The sequence below is a fragment of the Kryptolebias marmoratus genome, linkage group LG18, assembly GCF_001649575.2.
Source record: "Kryptolebias marmoratus isolate JLee-2015 linkage group LG18, ASM164957v2, whole genome shotgun sequence".
Lineage (NCBI taxonomy): Eukaryota > Metazoa > Chordata > Actinopteri > Cyprinodontiformes > Rivulidae > Kryptolebias > Kryptolebias marmoratus.
Window position 1 is genome coordinate 15,366,296 of NC_051447.1, and position 14,886 is coordinate 15,381,181.

Below are 14,886 nucleotides of genomic sequence, written 5' to 3' on the forward strand. Positions count from 1 at the left end.
GGATGGATGGATGGATGGATGGATGGATGGACGGACGGATGGATGGCAGGATGGATGGATGGATGGATGGATGGATGGAAGGACGGACGGACGAACGGACGGACGGACGGATGGATGGATGGCAGGATGGATGGATGGATGGACGGACGGACGGACCCACCGGGATGCTTCTGCGTGGCTGCTGTCAGGCCGGCAACCAGGCTGTGCGTGTGCGCGCGCGCGTGTGTGTGTGTGTGTTTTGATGTGTTCAGTGACCCTTCCACGCTGTCTACCTGCGACATTCTGCTTCCACAGTCTGCTCCCACGGGGCACAGAGACCTGGGGACACACACATCACTTCAATCTCCCAGTGACATTTCAGCATATTTTGCCTGACTTTTAAAATCTTTTGTGCGCTGTGTTTTTGAAAAACAAACTTTTTCTTTTTTTTTTTTTTTTTCCTAAACTTCAGGTTTTTTGCATTTAATCTGACAGCCTCTGTTTCTGTTTGTCTTTTGTTTCCTTCCCGGCATCGACGGCGTTCACACTGAATAACCGGTAAGTCAATTTCTCTATAATATAACAAAACATAACAAAATGAAAGCAGCATCTCTTGAACGATTGCATGCCAAAGTTTTAAATAAAGATCTGTTATCACTGACTTGAAGCAGCTACTATGCCAAATTTTACCTCAGCATCTGTAAAATCAACTGAGTTACAGCCATTTCTGTGTTTACTAAGGTTTATTAGCTGCGGCAGACATCTTGATTTAGGTGGATCCCAAAAGTTAATCAGGTGTAGATTACTTTCTGAGGGTTCAATTAGACATTTCTCCACTGCGAACAGACTGACAAACCAAAACACACCCAGACACAGGCACACACACACACACACACACACACACACATGATCACTAACTGGAATATAATAATAATAATCAATCTCTCTCTGTCTTTCTGACACCCTTAGCCCCAGCAGCTACCCGGCAGTGAACCGTTACTCCTCATCCTCCCTTTCATCCCAAGCCTCCAACGAAGTCAGTAACATCACCGGCCAATCGGAGAGCTCAGATGAAGTCTTCAACATGCAGGTGACCCCCTCTTCACGCCGTCTCCCAGCCTCTTAAAGGCTCTTAAAATAGTAGATTGAGTCCACATCCTAACATTTGGCCTCCCGCTCGACTCGCAATACTTTATTTTTTTTAGATATAATCCCACCTCACTCTATTCCGCCCTCGTTTCTCCTCTCCCCTGACCTCCCCCGCGCTCTTTTTGTCATCCTGACTCTTTTGTCCGGGGGGAGGGGGGGTCCTTCGTCGGGCCAAACAAATCGTCATGATTATATCAATTCAGGACCCGGTGCCTTTGTTGCGGGCCGTCCGGGGGAGCGCGCCTGAGTCTAATCTAAACTAGATTTGGCCAATTCAGAGAGCTGCCGACAACTCCTGGCAAGCTGTCTGATGCACCTGGCAGGCCCGGAGTAACAGCATACGGAAGAAAAAAGCTGTTATCAGGGATCTGACTGAGCCAATTATGGAATTAGGTTTGAATATTGAGGGTTTTCTTCTGCAGATTATCTACAATTTCATAAAAAAATCAAGAAAAAATATCATAAACTATGAGCTTAACGCATCAAATGACAGATTTTTTTATTTTCATTTTATTTATTGGGCACGCAGAGTGCACTGAGCTTGTTTTTTAAAAAATGGAGTTGTTTCAAGTTGTCAGTGTACTTTTTTAGTACGGCAGCAAAAACCAGTTGAGTCATTCTCCAAACTTTTTACCGAAGCAAGCTAACTGGGAAGCACAGTTTGTAAACTTTGAATGTTCCTGTTCTGGTTGACGATGCTGATCCAGATCCTGTCCCCCCCCCCCCTTACAGCCCAGTCCTTCTACCTCGAGCCTCAGCTCCAACCATTCTGCTTCGCCCAACGTCACCAGCTCGGCCCCCTCCAGCGCCAGAGGTGAGACCAAGACTTCTCCTCTTTCTTTTTTTTTTTCTTACGGCACAATACGCTGCAGGCTTGCGAGCTGATATTTCAAGCCCGAGCGAGATCTGCGCGGAGGAGGAGGCGGACGGGCCGAACTTTAAACCTTTCCACAACGCAGCGTTTTCCCCAAATCACCGCGGCGTTCTCGTCTTCGGAGGTCGGCGGGAAGAACGAGCTGAAAGGAAAAGGGAGTGAACATAAAGCGATGAAGGAATAAATGGGTTGAGGGGAAGTGCTGTTGGAAGAAACATGTTGCTGGTGAAAACGCAGAACAGCACAAGAGAGAATAAGAGATTATTACATCTGCGCCGAGTATCCCTTAATACAACCCTGTGTCTTCTGTGCGGCATAAATACCTGATGCCTCCTCCTGCTGCCCTCTCATCTCCATGCGTTTCAGCGAGTAAATGTGTTTCTGCCTGATCCCCGTCATAAAAAGTGAGAATATATGAAGACGTTTATGGAAGCGTATGCACTCCCCTTTGGCAAGCTGGTGACAGCGGGCGGCGCCCTTATGAAAGTGCCCTCTGTCTACCCATAAAGCGTGTTGTGAATTATCGCCGCTGTCGCGTTACCTGAACGAGAGCCAGCGATCGCTATCTTATATTCATATGATAGCCTTCCGAGTGCTATCACATTCGCCGCTCGCTCCAGATTCATAAAACGGCTGCTGTAAAAAAAGAAAAAAAAAAATAGACGAATTTTTGCGCCGCGTGTGGCTTCCGTGCTTATCTCTCGCGTCGGGCTACATATGTAACTCCGTCGCGTCTGTGTTGTGATTGTTTGGTGTAAGAGGAGATGTAGGAGCGAGGTTAGTGGGAGCGAGGTGTGTGTGTGTGTGTGAAGTTAGGGCCGGGCCATTTATTACGTCGTGGAGCTAGTGAGGCTGAAAGGATGGCGGAGAGGCTTGGGGGGGAAGAAAGAGAGATTGGCCTTTCCTGATTGCCAGTATTTGTGGGTAATAGCCTAACACCTCGCCCCTGTTTGGTCTTTTTTATGCTTTTTTTTTTCCTCTGTGTGTGTGTATATGTGTGTACGAGCTCTAACGACTCGCGCTGCTCGTTCCAGGTTCACCTCAGATGGCAGAGAAACACAAGCATTCCAGAGAAAACGCCTGTCTGTCTCCGCGGGACCGACCGGTCAGCGCCATCTTCCCCAACCCCCTGGACCCGGCACAGGTCGGCACACTCAACACACTCCCTTGTGCTCACTTAAGGGAGGGTCATTTGATAAAAAGCACATTAATAGAACTACTTTCCGCTTGTTACTCCAACAGGAAATGGACAGAAATATTCATGGGAAATGCTCATTATGACATATTCCTACAGGGAAAGAATGAACCAATCATTTTTGAGGATTTTGCTAACAGAACAGATGAACACAGTCAAGCAGGAGGTAAACATTGCCTGTAAGGAAGGGTTGGCACACTATAGCCGATTTGCACCATTTTAGAGGATAAAAAAAAACCTAAGCAGAGATTTTGGCATCCCCAAAAAATTTGGTTCTCAAATACATTTTCCAACATTTGTACTTTAATTAACTTGTCAATACAATGGCTTGTTCAAAACTCTCATAAGGAAAGTCCAAACATTAGTCAGTAAATATGGGCTTCTCCGAGGAGCTTCCCGGCGCTCCGAACAATAAAATAATTGATGCTCATAAAGCAGAAGGCACTAAAGACGGAGCAGAAGAGTTTTCAGGGAGCCGTTTCCTCAGTTCAGAATGTAATTAAGAAATGCCAGCGAACAAGAAGTGATGCATATTCACAAGGATTTCATGAGAGCTAAAACAGAAGCTTTTAGTCGCGATGACCAGATTAACAAAGATGTTAGCAGACAAAAAAAAAAGATCTGAGTGCTGAAGTTTATTTAACATGCTGTAGGCTTGTGTTGCAGTTCGTAACGCGGGGAACTTTGTGATTAGTAGAAGAAGGAAGAGATTTGAGTAAATACCAGCAAATTTTGGAAGCAAACATTGTGCCACCTGGGGCAGGGGAAAGGATTTTACGGAAAGATGGTTCTCCGGTACAACCGTCAAGATCTACGATAAACGACCCCAGGAGCTATAAATTGGAGTTGGTTTTTTTTGACAGTCTCATAATGTAATTATCAATTACTCTTTGTTAGACCTCAGCTGAGGAGAAAATACATATAAAACCCACTCATCAATCTTTAATTGGAAAAAAATGACTTCTTTTGGGCTCAGAGATTGACCAGTTTGGGTCTTTCTGTGGCCGATTCCAATACAGAGTTGGTAAAAATCAGGGCAGCCGAGGACAGATTTATGAACCTCATTTGTTTTTGTTTTTTTGTTGTTGCTGTTGTTTTGAACCTAACATGCACCGGATTTAAAAACAGAAAAACTAAACTGTAATTGAATAAATTTGAACCAATGCAGTTTTTTTAAAGAAGCACCAAGAATTCTCGTCACTGAAATCGCTTTGACACAAAGGCGTAGCGTAATTTGTAATGACACATAAAACAGATATGCCTTTCTTTTAATTGACTTTGTATGTATGAGATTATGTGGAGAAAAATATGTATAAGAAATGTGACCACTTTGGGCCATCTTTGATTCTGTCGTACTCATCTGTTGAACATGACGGCTCCTGATGTCATGAAAAGCAAACTTTTTGAGCTGATAGTAAAATTTCCAATCATTTAAGTCATAGACACTTGAAATGTTGGTTCAATCAGTAGTGCTTTCAGGGCTGCATGATGTTAGGAAAACATGCAGTTTGCAATATTCTCGCTGAATGTTGGGACGATTGTATCAGTTCTCGTCACGATGCTTTCAAGTCTTAGGCCCGGTCCCGATACTCGCCCTCCACCCTTCGCCCTTCTATGAAGCGTGTACTCAGTGGAAGTGCACCGAAGGGTTCGTGTGGGCAGGTTACAAGCATGCAGACATTGGAGAATTGGGACAGTTTGGGTTACATCTTCTACTTGCACCTCTGGGTCGTAACTGCGACATCCAACATGGCCGACCAGTCGCTGTTTTCGTACTTTAAGAAGGTGCCAAAACAATTTTAAAAGCACAGTTTAGGTATTTTTGCTTTGCAAAGTCATTGCAGGAGATATTTGCCTGTTCAGATGTGTTTTGTTCTGACTTGTTGATCGTATTCACACCTGTACAGCAGAGTGAAACAAGAATTAATTCCATACAATGCTTTTTTCGTGACAGACGCCATATTTCTGCCATTTAATTCAAAACCCTTTCGTTGTCAATAAAGACAATTTATTTAAAAATTCCAAACGTCACATGCAGCGATGGATTGTGGGTAAACACTTCGCCGAAGTCCGCCTGGATGCGGGCTTAGCCGAAGGGCGGATGTAGTACACAAAGGGGGCGGGGCTACAGAGCACTCCGGTGAATTGGGACACATTAGGCACTCAAACCCTTCAGCGTGAAGGCGCATTTGAAGGACACGAAGGTGGAACCGGGCCTTAGTGTTACTTTAGCAGTTAGCCTAAATAAGCTGTGAGCATTTAGGACAGTCAAATCAATTATTGGCATCTGCTTTAGCTCTCCCATTTATCACAATACATTGTAAAATTAATGCGATAATGTCGATACATTTTTGATATGTTGTGCAGCCCTAATTAACATTTATACAATATGTTAAAATAAAAGTTCCTGTTTTGTAAAAGTCATAAGACAAGGAATTATGCAGACACGAAACCTCGTGACAGAAGGTTAGGGGTAGTTGTGTAAACCCTAACAACATAGTTATGATGGTTTGATCCAATATTAGTTTGGTATTTTGAATGAAGAAAGTGCGTGTGTGTGTATATATATATATATATCAGCCATTTATTTGTATTTTTATGCCTCATGGGAACAGCAGCGTTAGCTCTGATCGAGCTCTTACTTCCCATCAGTTTTTGCGGTTCTTGAAGCACAAACTGAGAACTGAGTGTTTCGCTCCGCCTGGAGGAAAATTCAAGTTTATACCAACTGTGGCCACCAATAAGGCGCACAGCGGGGCAGAAAAGCGGGTCGCCTTCGTGATGCACGACAAAATCTCAGTGTTTGACTTCTGCCTAAGAGACGGAGCGGCCTCCTCGCTGTAAGGCTCCGAGTCGCAGCTTTTTCCAAGTGCAGCCGATGTTAACTTCTGTCTTTATTAAAGCACAGGCCTGCCTCATTCCGCTTTGAAAGAACATTTCTGTACAGCAAGCTAATGTTCCCACAATAACAAGAGGTGACAAGAACAAGTTGATATTGCAGTTCCTTTTATAGCCGAAGGACAGCATGTAACACGATCACACACGAGCCGCCGTGGCGAAGCAGCACTAACAGAAAGATAATGTGTTTGCTTTTCAAGGCTGTTTATTCCGAGCTGCGGCTGCTCGTGGCAGAGTTCGCCAGCTTCTCTTGGCCCGTTTGTGTTGAAACCTACAAAGGCAATAATTAGAGCGAGCCTACCGACTATGAGACACTTTTATTTGTTGGCTGAATGAAGCATTGATTGCTTGTATTACTTACTGCAATCAGAGCACAATTATACAGGTCACAACTCTGGAAAGAGTCTGACTTTGACTTTAATGTTTGTGTCTTGCTCTAAACTTGTTAGGGCGAGTTTTAGAGGATGCTCAGGAACTTAAAATCAACTATTACTGGTCGCTCAGCAGTTAGGAAAGTAATTTTAATGCCCTTTTTTTAGCAAGTTATTTTGAATGAATAGAAATCACACTTATTATGTTAAGGCCATGTCAGCTAACACGCAACACAGGGACCGCTGAAGCAGGAATTCCTTCGTTTGTGCCACTTTTGGGTCCTCTGCTCCACACCGTTGAACCAGCAGGTGGCGGTAATGTGCCGGTTTGAGAACTGGCAGATCAAACGACAAGAAGAAAAGAAATTCAAGACATTTATCACAGTGGTTCCCAGTGACAAAGGTGTGTGAGCCCATCTGTTGGCTGTTCAAACATCCAAAAATGCTAATGACTCGATTAAATAAGGACATAATGACAACACAAACAGTCTTAACATCCATTATGCTTTCTTCTTAATCAATTTATGGATGTGCATTTCAAGTTTTTGTAACGATTATGGTGCAAACATGGCATAAAAACAATTTATTTATTATCTAAGGATAAAGGTCTGTTGTCTACAGCTACGCTCACATTTACCCTCAGTTTCCAGGCCGGGCCAGAAGGGGGCTGATAATTTGGTATCTTCACAGCTTGCAGTTCAGTTCGACTTGAATTTGAAGTAAAAAATTTATTTTTCTCAAAACAATTCTCTTTGTTTCTGGCTCTCCGCTTAAGATTGGCCTTGTAGTTTTTTTTTGCGTGTCGTGTGTTTGGCACCCCCTTCAGGATGGGAGTCTGCTGTCTCCTGAACACACAGAAGCCATGTTTGAGATGATGGGCCAGCTGTTAGGAAACCATCAATTGATCTTAATTAATGTAGAATTTAAAAAAAAAACAACATAAGATATCTTTATAAGAATTAGATTTTTTTCAGGAAATAAAAAAAGCACTTAAAAATCACTCAAAAGATTGCTTGCTTATAACCTGAGCTTCTTACACATTGTATTTAAATATCTGAGTTTCTGGCTATTATTTCAAACCCAGCATCACGTTCTACCATTTGTCAAGGTTCAACATTCTCGTTTTCATAAAAGGTTCTTTTTTTAACCATTCAGTTTGACTTCTACAAAACGAGCTTTGTACTCGTAGGAGTCGCTCTGCATCCCCTGCTGTTGGCCTTTTAAAGGAAAAGCGTTTGAAAATTGTGGCCATTGTTGAAGCCGTTGTCCGGTTTCTATAAATACTCAAATGTTTGTTTTTTATGCCAGCACTTTCATATATTCCAGGTATATTTTTTTGCTGTGTTTAATAGTAATTTGGATGATTTCTTTCTTCAGAGAGCTCCTCCACATCAGATAGGGGATACCACTTTACCCCGGAGTGACCCCAACCTCTCAGCGCCGGATAAAGGTAAACACGCCATCTTCGCATTTCTACTCTTTAAAGGCAACATTCTCAGAAATATTACATTTGTCCCGCATTTCCAAACAATATCTCTTGTTTGTTGCCTTAAAAATATCTAAAAAAATGGTCCATTTTTTTCTCTTTTCTCCAAAAAGAAAAAGCTCTTTTCGGCGTGGCATCATTACAGAGCACAGCTTTGTTTCAAGACACCCAAACGATTCTAATAAAACTTACAAAAATAAGTAAAAATCGGTAATTTCATAGATGTTTTCTTCTAGAAACGGGTTTATTAGGCAACATTTAGTGTTTCTGATCATCTCCACTCATTAAATAGCTTTATTTAAACCCAACAAGTATAAAAAGAAAACCCTTTTTTTTTGTCATCTTATTTCAGAATCTTTCCCAAATCTTACAGAAACGCAGCGCTCTCCTCCTGCCAGCTCAGTCCCGGTGACTTATTGTATAAATTAAAAGAAACTTAAAATCCAGACACAACTCCTCTTTACCAAGCCTCACAAATCTCACCTTCATTGTTTTTTTTGTCGACAAAACAAACAGCCGGCAGTAATCACATGCTTTTTTTTTTCACTGACACCGGAATAATTACTGTGGGTGGCAGAAGAAACACCTTGACACAAAGAGGGATGGGTGTAGATGAGAAAGTTTCCTTGTGACTCACACACACACACACACACAAACACACACCTCTCCATGCGAGTCAAGTGCGATGTGTAAATAAAGCTATAAGACGCATACAGGAAGCAGCCGCAATATGGTGACATGGCCCCTCTGTACACATGACAGTGATAAAAACGTGCTAGAATTTACACGAAACCTGTTACCGTATAAGTGGCTTTTATTTATTCTCTCATTCTAAGTTGGGAGAGTCTTGTTAGGATAAAACCTTTACTCTGAAACGTGAAATAAAACTTAAAAATGCCTTCTTTGGCCTTTTATTTTTAACAGAAATGTCTGCACCTGAAGTAGCTGCAGGAGCAGAAGTAGCTTCTGAAGTAGCTCAATGTTTGATTGAATGTGAACTATATTTATATATTTATATAATATGCAGACTAAACTAAGGACTCCTTGAGTTTTTCCTATAAACATGCTAAATTTGTAGACTTGTAGAGGTTGACCGATTACAGCTTTTTAATGGCCAATACCGATTTTTGCCAGATTGTTTGTTTTTGGCATAAAAATTGAACAGTTATTGTGCATATACATTAAAATTAACCAACCTGTGACAAAGTTAACACAGTGAAATATGTTTTTTTTTTTTTTTTGTAACGGTTGGACCAATATTTGCCCATTTGTGAGGAGGATTGGTTTGTTTTTGGCCTAGAATTTAAACAATAAGCACACACACATATAAGAATTGATCAAATTGTTAAGAAGTTAAACAAATCAGTGAACTGTTTTATTTGGTTAAACAAAATAAATTGTAGCTGTTGACCAATCAGGGCTTTTAAATTGCCTATAGAGTTGCCGATTTTTAACAATTAGAGCCATCAAGGATGATTTCAGGAAGCTGATTTATTTATTTATTTTTCTGAAGCTGCTGGGGTCTTACCTCTAAATTTAACAGTTTATATTTAATATACATTACAATTTGCTAGACTGTGAAGAAGCAAAACAAAACTGACAAAACTGGAACCAAGGCTTGTAGCCGAGTGTCCGGCGGTGATTAGCAAAAAACAGCAGTCAGCTGGAAACACTTAGATTCTTCGTGATAAAACAGTTTGTTCTCATTCTGCAATCTCCCCCTCAAACCTGTGGTGCTTAGAAGATTATACAGGCCACTAGTAATGATGCCACCAAGGTAATAAATGTAGTTATGGCCCACAAACCGGTGCCAGAAAGGAGCACAGTTGACGAGGACGGCGTCCCGATCGTGGAAGGTGTCTTGAAACAAAGGTGTCGTGTCAAAAGTAAGAACCCTACGTTGCTCATAGATATGCAGTTTCTCAGTTTACTATACACTAAAATGGGCTTGATGACAATTATTAAAATAAATTTGCCTACCAATCAGTCATTCGACCTCAAATGTACCGTTTCTGACCCAAAAAAAAGGCAAATTGTGTTGGAAAATGGGTAAAACTTAAAGCTCAAGAAAGCTTTAAAAAAAAATAGCCTATTATTTTTAACATAAACGTGAATTTATCAGATAAGCAGCACAAAGCCGTTTCCTAAAAAGGCTCTTTTCGGATGTGTTTTGATCCCGTTTGATTGGCGGCGAGCAAACAAGCCAACACATGTCATCACGCGTTTGTTTTTCGAGACGGTGACATTGCATTATTTCCACCCAGCTGCGCCCACTTTAAAGGAAAGGAATAAATATGTCATGTGTAATAACCCGAGCTCTTCGGGAGACGGCTCGCGTCGAATCCCGTCACCCCGCAGCTGATTGACGGCCGGAGAGGATTTAAAGACTTTTTTTTTTGTCGTCTTCCTCCTCTGCCGCGTCTCAGGAAGCATTATACGTCTGTTCGAAGAGCGCGTTTAGGCAGTTTGATGTTTGTGTCATGTTTCCCATTATTCTATCATCCATTTAATGTGAACATCTCCATTGTGTTCTGTGCTTTTCTTGTTTTGTCTGCATGCCGTCCCGTGTGTTTTGGGACTTCTGGTGTTTCTGTGTGTGTGTGCTGTGAAGTGAGACCCACTCCCAGTAGCTGGAGCCTAGACAATGTCAAAGAGGGTGCACCGTCCTTCTCTGACTATCCGGGCAAACCCAAGTGCCCTCCTGTACCTCCCAGGCCGCCGTACTCAGGTAAACTCGTTTTTCCAGTCTTGACACCTGGTGCTTCTCACCGGCTCTTCCTGCTTTAACACAAGAGTCTTCCTGGCCTGGCAGACACAACTGACTCCAAATAGTTGACAAACACACACATTCACAGAGGTTTAAAATTCACCAGCAGCAGATGAGGCGAAAGCCCCTCTTAAACAAGTAAACATACGTTCATCTTTCACAAAAGGGTCTTTTATTACTGCTTTCTAATGTCTCTAACTGAGAATTACAACCAGTCTGATTGTTCTGACAGTCGTAACAGTGAAATGGTTCCGCCGGAGTGGGAATTTAACAGCGAAAGGACGAATAATTGGAAGTAAAGGTACGCATACAGCTTCAACTCGAAGTGTGTTCAGCCCACAAGTTTCCAAAAACGTCTCAAAATGATTGCGAGCGTAAACGACACTGCGATCAAACTGAGACGTAGTAAAGACACCGTGTGAGTGGCATCTGCTTGCCGTTAACAGAAAGGTCAAGTGAACGTTACAGATGGTTCGCAGTCACACAAACGTGTCAGACGGACAAACGAATTGGGATTCCAGGTGAAGCAAACATGCTGATAATAAACGGTTACGTTTATATCTCAAACACACAAAGAAACTGGTGTTTACCACTAAATAGTCAGCCTCGACAAAAGAGAACTTGTTGAATTTCTAAAAAGGCTTAAAAGAAAAAAAAAAGAAGAAAAATAGGAACTGAAATTAAAGTTAAACCACTTCTTTTGTTTTTCTTTTTACATTAAAAGCTTATCTTTCCTTGTTTATTCTGAATATATATTTATATATATATATATATATATATTCAATCAAACATGGAGCTACTTCAGAAGGTACTTCTGCTCCTGCAGCTACTTCAGCTGCAGACATTTCTGTAAAAATAAAACACAATCAGCAACAAAACTAAAATGACTGAACTGTTGATTGTTCCCGTCTGTATTTAGAAAAGTTTAAAAAGCCTCAGGCCTCAGCAGCTCGACACGTCAGAGAAGGTTGTTTTTTATTTTTTTTTAGTTTAGATTGATGTGTTAGAGTAGACGTTTCATCCTGACAAGATTATTTCACGTTATAATGAAAGAATAAATAAAACAGTAACTGTAATATCTGATTCTACCGATTCCTCTTCTGGAAGTGGTTTAACTTTAATTCCAGTTCCTATTTTGCTTTTTTTTTCTTTTAGGCCTCTTTTATTATGAACTCCAACCTTTGTTTCGTTCGGTTTTCCGTTTACAGACGCAGCAGATTGAACTTATTCCCCGGTGTTTCCGACGCGGTGCCCGGCAGCGCAATCAGCAGCTGTTTTTGTGTGTCTGTTTCTGCCCTCGCTGCATTGTGTAGCGGCAGCTGTTGGGTGCAGAAACAGTTTAGGGCAGCCTGAAGGACCTCCACAACATCAGCACTCATTTGATTCATTGATGCTTAAAGCCACTGGCCCTGTCTGCGTCTCTTTTTATTCCTGTGTGTTTCTGTTTGCATGACTCACGCCGGGCCATCCTGATGAAGAAGAAAAAACGCTCCTCCGCTCTAATGTTGTCATTTTTTTTTGTCTCCCTCTTCCTCCCTCCGTCAGCAGGCTCCTCGGCTAAAAACACGAGGTCGCAGTCCCCCGGCCCCACGTCCAGATCTCCGCAAAAGGTTGGTCCTGTTTCTGTCCCCCCCTCCCGACAGGCCGATGCCGCTCACTCCTTCCTGCTAACATCTCAGCGGTCTAATGTGGGGTTATTATCCCACTCTGTGTCAGCCAGGAGACTGCGAGGCTCTGCATTACTGCTCAGCGAAGCCGTTAACAGCTCCACCGCTGCTGATTTAGTACTTCTCATGTCAGCGGTCCCTAAAGGGCCCCCGGAATGGGACTGGCTGCAGGGCATTCATTGTTTTAGCTAAATATACTCCGGTCTCCGGGAGGGTGTCACCTGTTAACTGGAGATCCACAAAAGCAGACGACTTTATTAAGCCTCTCGGCTGGTGTTTCTGCCATGAACATATCTTATATATTTTAATACGGCGTGAGACTGCACGTAATGTTGTTTGCAGCAACGAAAGCTGTGTATTTCTCAACATTTATTGATCTGAGTCTAAACCTCTGGCTTGAAAGGCGGCGGGTGATCTTTTAATTTGTCGGTGCTTTTAACCTACAAAGACTGTTTGATTTTTTTGATTTTTTTACTGTTATTGTGATGGGAGCTCTGTTCCCCTCAGCATCAATCAGCTAAGCTCTTCAAACGAGTGTTTAATATTTCTGACCTCAAACGCTTTTTTTTTTTTTTTATCTATCTGCAGATAAACTGATTAATCTCCGTTTGCCTCGGAGCTCTGATTTATCGTTAATGAGCCTCTTATTAGTTAATGCCGGCCAGCCGAAGCAGGAGAGGTTCGGGAAAGGTTAAGTAAGCGCCGAGAAAGCTCTTAATCGGGGTAAAAAAGTTGGTTCGGAAACGGCGGCGGGCAGAAGAGGAGCCGCCGTGATCTTTGTGGGCTTTTCGCAAACAGCAGCGCCGAGCTCCCAGCTTTGCTCGCAGGTGTGATGTCTTCTCATGTGTGACAGCTCCCTGGATGCGTGTGTGTGTGTGTGTTCTGCTTGTAAAAATGGGAAGCGAGATTACCAAAGTGTGAGTGACAGCTCGGCGCTCAGCGTGCTCTGTCAGTCAGATTGGTGTGTGATGGAGTGTGTGCCGTATTTGTTTGTGCGGCAAAAAGAAGAGGCCCGGAGCGAAGCGCCAAGCTGCCCATCACTGCGCAGCAAACGACGGATCCTCCGTGGGCCTCCAGCGGGGTCCCATTATCTGCCGCATGAGCGCGCACACACCAGAAACACACACGTACACACAAACACACACACGCAAACATCAGTTCATGCAGCCGGGGGCCCATTACCAGCCTGCAAACCCCAGGGCAACAAAGAATCTGCAGAAAATACATGTAGCAGCTCTGACAGGGCTGCACTTACTCATCCCCAGAGGTAGAAATGATACTTGGAAGAAAGTTGTCTTTGGGAGAGACAGCCAGGAGTTTGAATTATTTACCGTAAAAAATGTTTAACTTTTTATCGTCCTTGACCATCCTTGTTTGTGTCAAGCGGTCGCCTCTCCTTGTGCTGGAACGATGCAGACTTACTGATCTAAATAAGCAGGCGGAGCGGCAAAAAAAAAAACGCTTCAATGAAAGAAAAACACGCCAAAGCCCTTTCAAAACGCAGTCAGAATTTAGTTTGTGCTGCTGTAACATGGACGGGTTTTCTAAAAGACGTTTTTGTGTTGAACTTAGACAGATTTCATTCAGCTTTTTACGTTTTAGTTCGGCCATTTTAGCTGAGCAAAATACAGACAGAATGAGAAACTTGACCAAGAAGAATGGGGAAAATGGTTATTTAAAAGACGATTTGAAAAGTAAAAACCGTTATGATTCAAAACAGGATCAGCTGTGTGTCTTTATGTTCAAATTGTAGCAGCAGATCAATCTAAAGTCGATTAAAAAAAAAAGAAGTAACTGCTGTATGAATAAATAAAGCCCAGTATTTGTTGTAGCTTACAAAAATCTAGGTCTTAGGCAATACCCATACCACGCCACTAGGTGTCGAGAACGTCCACATTAACAACGTAACAAAATGCAGAAAAAGAACCCAAAAGTGAAGCTTTTTTATATTTACCAAACAAAGTAAATAAACAGAAACAAGTGGTCACCAGTACACAACCCTGTGGAACACCAAACCTAACATTTGTGTTTATATTATATTCAATATGTAGAAACCGGAATCTATTAAATAAATATGATATATCGATATATATTTCCATTCTCATTAAATGTTTAATTGTTTGTATAAGGATGTTGTGGTCATTAATGTTGAATGAAGCTTTGGTTAAAGCGCTGATGGAACTGAATCTGTGTTTGACTGAAATCAATGAAAAGAGTTGCGAACCATTGTCCTGTTCAGTGAAAAAAAAGGTCATTAAGGAACTGATTTTAAAAAGAAAATTTCCTGTCGTTTCTTGTCTCCGTAGGCCGCGGTCCCACCTTTCACCCCTTCACCCACTGAGTGCCAATCCACCAGCCTGGTGTCCAACTCCCCCGTGTTGTCCGGCAGCTACAGCAGCGGCATCTCCTCCCTGAGCCGCTGCAGCGTGTCGGAAGCCTCGGGCACCGAGCTGCCCGCCGGCGACCACCCGCCCTACCCCCAGCCCCCGCCCATCGCCCT

At 42.6% G+C, this 14,886-nt stretch overlaps 1 protein-coding gene across 1 annotated transcript in view; it reads left to right on the plus strand.

Moving 5' to 3' along the window:
- Positions 1-14,886, plus strand: part of dock4b (dedicator of cytokinesis 4b) — a gene marked incomplete in the record, with an annotated part of 144,040 nt that overhangs the window by 126,451 nt on the left and 2,703 nt on the right. The window contains 7 exon segments of the mRNA XM_025007753.2: positions 955-1,069; positions 1,861-1,942; positions 3,037-3,146; positions 7,844-7,916; positions 10,564-10,680; positions 12,265-12,329; positions 14,693-14,886. Of these exon segments, the coding sequence (XP_024863521.1) occupies positions 955-1,069; positions 1,861-1,942; positions 3,037-3,146; positions 7,844-7,916; positions 10,564-10,680; positions 12,265-12,329; positions 14,693-14,886 (756 nt within the window).